Below are 7207 nucleotides of genomic sequence, written 5' to 3'. Positions count from 1 at the left end.
TGTCCCACTGTTTTTGTTCATTCGCATATTGTTTTAAATATTCTCCTAATGCATGATGAGATCTCTCCAAAGATCCGTTTGATTGAGGGTGGAAAGCTGTTGTTCGAAACTTGCGAATTTTGAACAGTTTAGCAATCCTTTTTAGTAATTCGCTAATAAAGTTTCGTCCTTGATCCGTTAATATTGCTTTTGGTGCTCCGAGCACACAAATAAATCGATCTACGAAAGCTTCTGCGATGGTCTCGGAAGTCTGATTCGGTAGCGGTATTCCCATACAATATTTCGTTAATTGATCCTGTAGCGTTAAAATATATTCGTTGCCTCTCTCGGTTTTCGGTAATGGTCCTACGATATCCATAGCGACCTTGTCGAAAGAAGATCCTGGTGTGTCTGTAATTATCATAGGCTATTTAGTTTTGACTCTAACGAGTTTTTTGAGTTGACATTGTAAGCATTGCTGGATGTATCTTTGGACGTCGGCTTTCAGGTTCTCCCAATAATAGTTATGTTTTATTCTGTTGTAAGTTTTTGTAACGCCACGGTGTCCTCCTGTGGGTAAGCAGTGCATCTCTCCAATAATGACAGTTCGTAAATCTTTAGGTGGATATTTGACTAATCCATTACATATAATCAATTTAACGGGTATATTAACGAATGTTGACAGAAGTTGTGATTTAATATTATTCCATGGTACGTTATTAATTGTTTCCGTTTTTGCAATACTAATTGTTTCTAATTTTAAATCTTGAATGATATCGTGTAGATTATTTACGGTGGTTGATATTTGGTTTAAGGTCATTGTAGGACCCTCCTGTTGTCCTTCTATAATAGGCAGAGCTATGTGGTAGTAGTTTTTATATTTTATGGCCTTAGGTTTGCCTAGAGCAAGGGACCCAAGACTTGGAAGGCTATTTCGCTCGAAGAGTTTTTGTGAGCCTGAATCTAAAGGTTTTCCGTTGGTGTCAACAAAATACATTACGTTATCTTTTCGTAAAAATAATAATTCGCGACTTTCTATGACATTACTTTTGTTTTCGATAAATTTTGTCCTTGCTTTCCGTAAATTTAGATTGATAATTTCTTCTTCGTCTTTTTCTTCTTCTTCTTCTTCCTCTTTATCTTCGTCCTTATCTGGCGCGTCTGTTCTTCTTTCGATATCTTGAACATTTTTACTTTGTTCCTTTTGATTTATAGTTTGGCTTCGAGTTTGTATTCGATCGCGTTTAGGTAGTGGTGGTTCGTTTTCTTCGGTAGATGATGTGGCATTAGTATGGTCATAAAACGGTTCATCTGTTTCATTGTCCGAAAGATATAAATGAAAATCTTCGTCTTCGCTTTCTCCCTCATCGTCGGATTCTTCTAACATCCTAGAAATTTTCTCTGCATCTTGCGAATTATTAGGATTCAGCGGCTTATCTTTTATAATATTACATTTTGCTTCCATGAGATTTGCAGGATTCCGTGATAATGCGTCTGCATTTACATTAGTTTTCCCAGCTTTGTATACAACATCATAATCGTACTCTGCTAGTTTCAGTCTCCAGCGTAATATTCGCATGTTTGCGTCTTGTGCATTCTTGAACCACGTTAAAGGTTTATGATCAGTAACTAAAGTAAATTTTCTTCCGTATAAGTATGGTCTAAAATGCTTTACGCAATAAACTATGGCTAGGGCTTCTTTTTCATAAGTGTCATATTTTACTTCGTTATCTGTTAGAGTACGTGATGCGTATGCGATCGGTCGGTCTCTGTTTATTTCTCCTTGTGATAGGATTCCGCCTATGGCTATTCCTGAAGCATCTGTAGTCAATATGAATGGTTTCGAGAAATCGGGATATTGTAATACAGGTTCTTCGCATAACTTTCGTTTCAAGATTTGAAATGATTCTTCTTGTTCGGATGTCCATTCGAAATTTGTGTTGTTTTTTAATAAGGACGTTAGCGGTTTAGCAAATTTAGAGAAATTGGATATAAAACGTCTGTAGTATCCGGCAAGTCCTAGAAATTGTTTAATGTTTTTCGGCGTTTTCGGTCTCGGAAATAATTTTACAGCTTCTAATTTTTTGGGATCTGGTTTTACTCCATCTTTGCTAATTACGTGTCCTAAATATGTTACTTCCGATTTCAGAAACTCGCACTTGTCAGGCTGTAGTTTTAAATTAGCTCTTCGAAGACGTTCTATTAGAGCGTTGTATTTTCTTTCATGTTCTTCTAATGACTTGGCATAAATAACTATGTCATCCATATATACAAATAATTCTTCACCCTGTAGTCCTGTCAATACTAAATCCATTAAGCGTTGAAAAGTAGCCGGAGCGTTTTTTAAACCGAAGGGCATTCTATCGAATTCGTAATGTCCGAAAGGAGTTGTAAAAGCGGTTTTATGACTGTCGGCCGGATCCATTTTTATTTGATGAAATCCGGATGCGAGATCGCATATGGAAAAATATTGCGCTCCCCCTAACTGATCTAGTATATCAACAATATTAGGTAGTGGGTAAGCGTCTCCAATAGTTTTTTCGTTTAAGGCTCGAAAATCGAGAACCATCCTCCAGCGTTTATTTCCTTTAGAATCGTCTTTCTTAGGCACGATCCATATGGGCGTATTGTAAGGCGACTGCGAGTGTTTCACTATGCCTCCCAGTAGGAGGTCCTCTACCTGCTTGTTTATTTCTTCTTTATGTATTTGCGGAAATCTATATTGCCGAGTATTTATCGGGTGATCATCGGTGGTCGTTATTTGATGTTGCAAAACGTGAGTTGCGGTTAAATTTTCTCCGGGAATGTGGAAACGATCTTGGCTATTTGCTATTAATTTTGTTACGTTTCCCTGTTCTTTTTCATTTAAATGCTCTAATCGCAATAAGTCGATAATTTTAGAGAGTCGATCTTCCTTAGTTTCCTCGGAAAGTACCAAGCAATGATGCGGCTCAGAAGTTGTAATGTCAAACTCGTGTTTAGATTTATGTTTTCTCGTAAATTCATCTATTATTTCTTGAGATTTATTACATAAGGACGTAGAAAGTTTCGAAGACGGCTTATTCTTGTGATTAATTTTCCGAGAATTTTCGGTTTTTCTAATGTTCGAATTATATTCTTGAGCCTCTTGGACGAGGTCTTTTATTATAACATAGGAGGTTTCTAGTTTATTATTATCGTTTTTTCTTGTAAATAATCCATCCTTTGGAGATGTAAAGTCTAGAGAGGATAAAGAACTTCTTTTCTTTTTAGGATAAGGTGTCGATTTTCGTAGTGAGGTTTGGTAACCTCCCTCCTTGCAATCGACGGGGCTGGAATTTTCTGACGAGGTTTGAAAACTTCCCTCCGAAATTCCAGAATTAATTTTTTCTAAAGAGGTTTGGCAATTTACCTCGGAACTGGAATTTTCTGTCGAGGTTTGGAAACTTCCCTCCGAAATTCCAGAATTATTTTTTTCTAAAGAGGTTTGATAATTTCCCTCTTCAGGGATTGTTAAATTATTAGAATTTTTATTTGTATAAGTTTTATTTCCTCCTTTAATTTTGTTTCTTTTATTTTGATTCATCCTTTTTTGTTTCGTATTTTCAAGTGTTTCGTCTTCGTTTCTTTCTTGGATTTTATTACCGATTTCAGCATCTTCATTGAGAATAATATTATCATGGATTCCGAAAGCATCTTCATTTATGGAATCAGTTCGAGTTTCGTCGATTTTCCTGGAATCCTTCAATGATCTTGTTGATTTTTCCTTGTCGAATGTTGCAATGTTCGAATTATGGTCATCGAATAATTCGTCTAATGGTTTTAAATGTAATGTCGGCACACGGACTTCCACCTCTTCATCTAGAGTGCTTATGATATTCAAATAAGCCTTTCCAGAAACGTTTTCCACTATTGTATCCCCTAGATAAATTCCGTGCTCTACCTTTAACTTCGGTATGTATCCTATTTTTATTTCAGGATTGATTATTCTTACATAAAATAATGACTCGGATCTTGGTTGTACGGTAATAGTTTCAGGGGAGGAGAAAGGCACATTAATTCCAGAAATGTTTAGGTGTCCCTCCGCGTAATCTATTTTTGAAGAAGTTTGCTTGAAGAAATCATTTCCAAGTATTCCGGATTGTGGAATCGGAAAGTCGTCGGATACAATGTGAAAAGATACAGATATTCCGAAAATTGTTAACATAATTTCTCCGAGTGTGTAAACAGGATAATTATTTATACCATTTAATTTTAAAATATTATCGAAATTTATATTAATATCTTTAGGTGTGAATTTCTCTTTAATTATATTCGGTCCGGATCCTGTATCTAGCATGAGAGTTATATGAGCGGATGCTTTGGTGAGCTGGACCTGAACAGTAGGCACGCGACTGTCTTTAGCGAGGGTCACTGTCACAGGCCGTACATCTGGGTTTCGGTTTATTTGGCGTCCTGCTGAGTGGACGGGTGTGAAGCTTGCTCGGGCCCCTGTCGCACACCCGACGTCGAAGGCCCATTGTAGTTTCCCTGATCTTTTTCTTTCCAACGATTATTACTCGCGATCCGTAATTGACAGTTTTCAAGAAGATGTCCTTGTGCCTTACAATATCGACAAAAGGAGTTGGTTGTAGGTGTTGAATTCGTTCTAGTGCGGCAATCTTTAGCGATATGTCCTATTTTGTTGCAGATTTGACAAGTAACGGTAGTTTTATTTATTGAATTGCGTTGTTCATTTTGTTTCTTCCAACAATTATTAGCTGAATGACCAGTTTTATCGCACCATTGGCAAATTACAGAGGTTTTATTGGCTTGATTATTGTTGTTATTTTGACGACATAGTTTCGCGTCGTGTCCGGTTTTAGAACATAGTTGACAGGTTATAATTCGTTGTTGGATTACATTTACTGGTTGGCGATATTGAGGATCGCGCAGGCGACATTTATCTGCACTGTGTCCGCGTTTTTTGCAAATCTGGCAAATCAGAATTTCGGTTCCCAAGGCTCCTGGAAGTTGACCCAAAGAGGATGACTGTGTGAGCTTCCTGCAGTTACTAGCCACGTGTCCTTCTTTATAACAGATCTGGCAAGTTTCTCGTATTCGCGGCTTGTTTTGACCTGAGTGAGTCTCTTGTCCCTGTCGTAAATCTGTCATTGCCCGAAGTTCTCTTTCTATTCTTAAAGCGTCAGCAACGGTTCCATGCACGTCTAAGTCTCTCGCAATTCTTTGTTCTATTTCGGGTTTAAGTCCTCGGATAAAACATTTGCACATGTCACCTTCTAATGATGCCTTTATATTTTGATCAGGTAAAGAACGACTAGTACTACGGTATGCTTCTAAAATCTGTTTTCCCAGCAATTTTACGCGATTTGCATATGTGACTACATCTTCTTCATTTTTTTGGTAAACGCGTCCTAATTCTCCTTGTAGTATGTATACATTTTTAGAAGGTCCGTAAATTTGTTTTAAATATGAAGTCAAATTGGATACTGTGTCAAAATCTTGATCTTGGATGGTTCGTCGGGCTTCGCCGACTATTCGGGTTCTTATTACTTTGGTAAACTGTGCTTCAGCTTCTTTAGGTAGCATGGATTTAGCTTCCTCACATCCTTCGATAAAATAACTGAGCGGAATGTTTTTACCATCGAAAAAAGGAACAGCTTCAACCGCGTATTTTAAGGTAGCAAACGGGTTTTGGTGAGTCATGGTTTCAGACCTATCAAAATCTTTTTCTGCTTTATAAATAAGAGTATTAGTAAGTGTGTAATATTCTTGGCAAGTTATATCGCCGGAATTGTCAGAATTTGGCTCGGGCGTGTCGGCTATTAAAATAGTATTATTTATGTTAGTGTCTGTGTTCTCTAAAGAAAGATCGAAATGTCTTGGTATAGATCCTACAGTTCTTTTTGGAGTGGATGTATGAAGTAAACCGGAAGTAGATGACGTAATTCCAATTTTAGATTTAGATTTTTTCTCTTCCAAACCGAGTTTATAAAATTTTTCTACTTCTTTTTTATCGGCTTTACCTCGAGTCCCGTCACTCATTCCCGTTTCCTTGAATCGCACATATCAATCCCGGACGAGCCCCCAAAATTTACGTATGTTACGTCCAGGCCCGAGGAAGGATGGGCCGAAGGAAGGGCGTAACACGTGTATCCCGAGAACAGGTGCCTTAAGGGCAAGTGTCTCGGGTCGAGCGAGCCTGCGGGTGAGCCAAAAATAGGTCAACGACCACAAGAGTCGATTTTACGCTATTTCTGGTCCAAATGCCCGCTCGTCGGTCCCCTTTTCGGTAAAGGAACTTAATCCTTTTTACCCGGGACGGGACCAAGTGCGATTCAGGAGCGTGGGTAACGAGAGGGGGAATTGATTAAGTTGAAGTGAAAATAAATTAATTAAATTTATTTTACATTACAAAAGATAAAATTTATATAAACATTTTAATTATTTATTACTCTAACACAATATTAAGTGTAATTGTGTGAATGTTTGTGGGTACATTAAGTGTGATTGTGTGTGTATGCGAGACGGGGTGAGGTTGGTCGGAATCTGGAGGATATCTTTCCCTGAAGAATTCTACGGGAATAGCGATAGGGTATCTGGTGAAGGGAGTAAAGCAAGGTATGGGAATGTTGGAAGGAGCGGTGCGGAGAAAGGCCTTGAGAGTTGGATATGAATAAGGCCAGGGCCCAAGGTGAATTGACCCGGGAGGATCGGGTGAAAGTACAGAGGGTAAGTCAGGGTGAGAATTTCGGAGAGGATCCGATCACTAAGATCGATGTCGGAGTAAACAGGGGGAGGAAGAAGAGGAGGAGACAAGGGATGAGGATCTGGGACTGGCGAGTGGGATGGAGAAAGAGAAGGTGATAGCGGCGGGAAATCAGACTGAAGGTCAGATTGTGCGTCATACACCGGGGAGTAACTGGGAGGAAGAGTTCCAGGAAGCAGATATGGAGAATAATTAGGGGAAGGAGTGCGAGGGGGAAGATGTGAGGAGTCTCGCGTGTCTCCTTGAAAATTATTTAAGAAGATCCGGGTAATAGGGAGATCCGCGTTTATTTGACTTAAATCTAACGCAAATGAGGAATCAGCCGCAGCCCGAGCCAGCAGTCGGCGGGTACGTCGATTACGGCGATATCGGAGTCGCTTAGTGTGGGCTCTAGCGGATTTCCTCGTGGGTTCCACTAGAGAAACGATTATTATGAGTAAAGGAAGTAGACGGGGGAGGGGAGAAACTTTGAAGATAAAA

The 7207-nt window shown here is 38.9% G+C and overlaps 1 protein-coding gene across 1 annotated transcript; it reads right to left on the bottom strand.

Moving 5' to 3' along the window:
• Positions 1-4401: 4401 nt before the first annotated feature.
• On the bottom strand, positions 4402-5664 carry LOC112638849. Its single transcript, XM_025411242.1, has one exon. It carries the CDS (start codon positions 5662-5664, stop codon positions 4402-4404), a length of 1263 nt encoding a protein of 420 aa, XP_025267027.1.
• Between the last annotated feature and the right edge of the window lie 1543 nt (positions 5665-7207).

Source organism: Camponotus floridanus, unplaced genomic scaffold, assembly GCF_003227725.1.
Source record: "Camponotus floridanus strain SB8 unplaced genomic scaffold, Cflo_v7.5 scaffold389, whole genome shotgun sequence".
In the NCBI taxonomy this organism is placed as follows: Eukaryota; Metazoa; Arthropoda; class Insecta; order Hymenoptera; family Formicidae; genus Camponotus; species Camponotus floridanus.
Note: the sequence above shows the minus strand (reverse complement) of the source record. Positions and strands in the feature narration are given on the sequence as shown.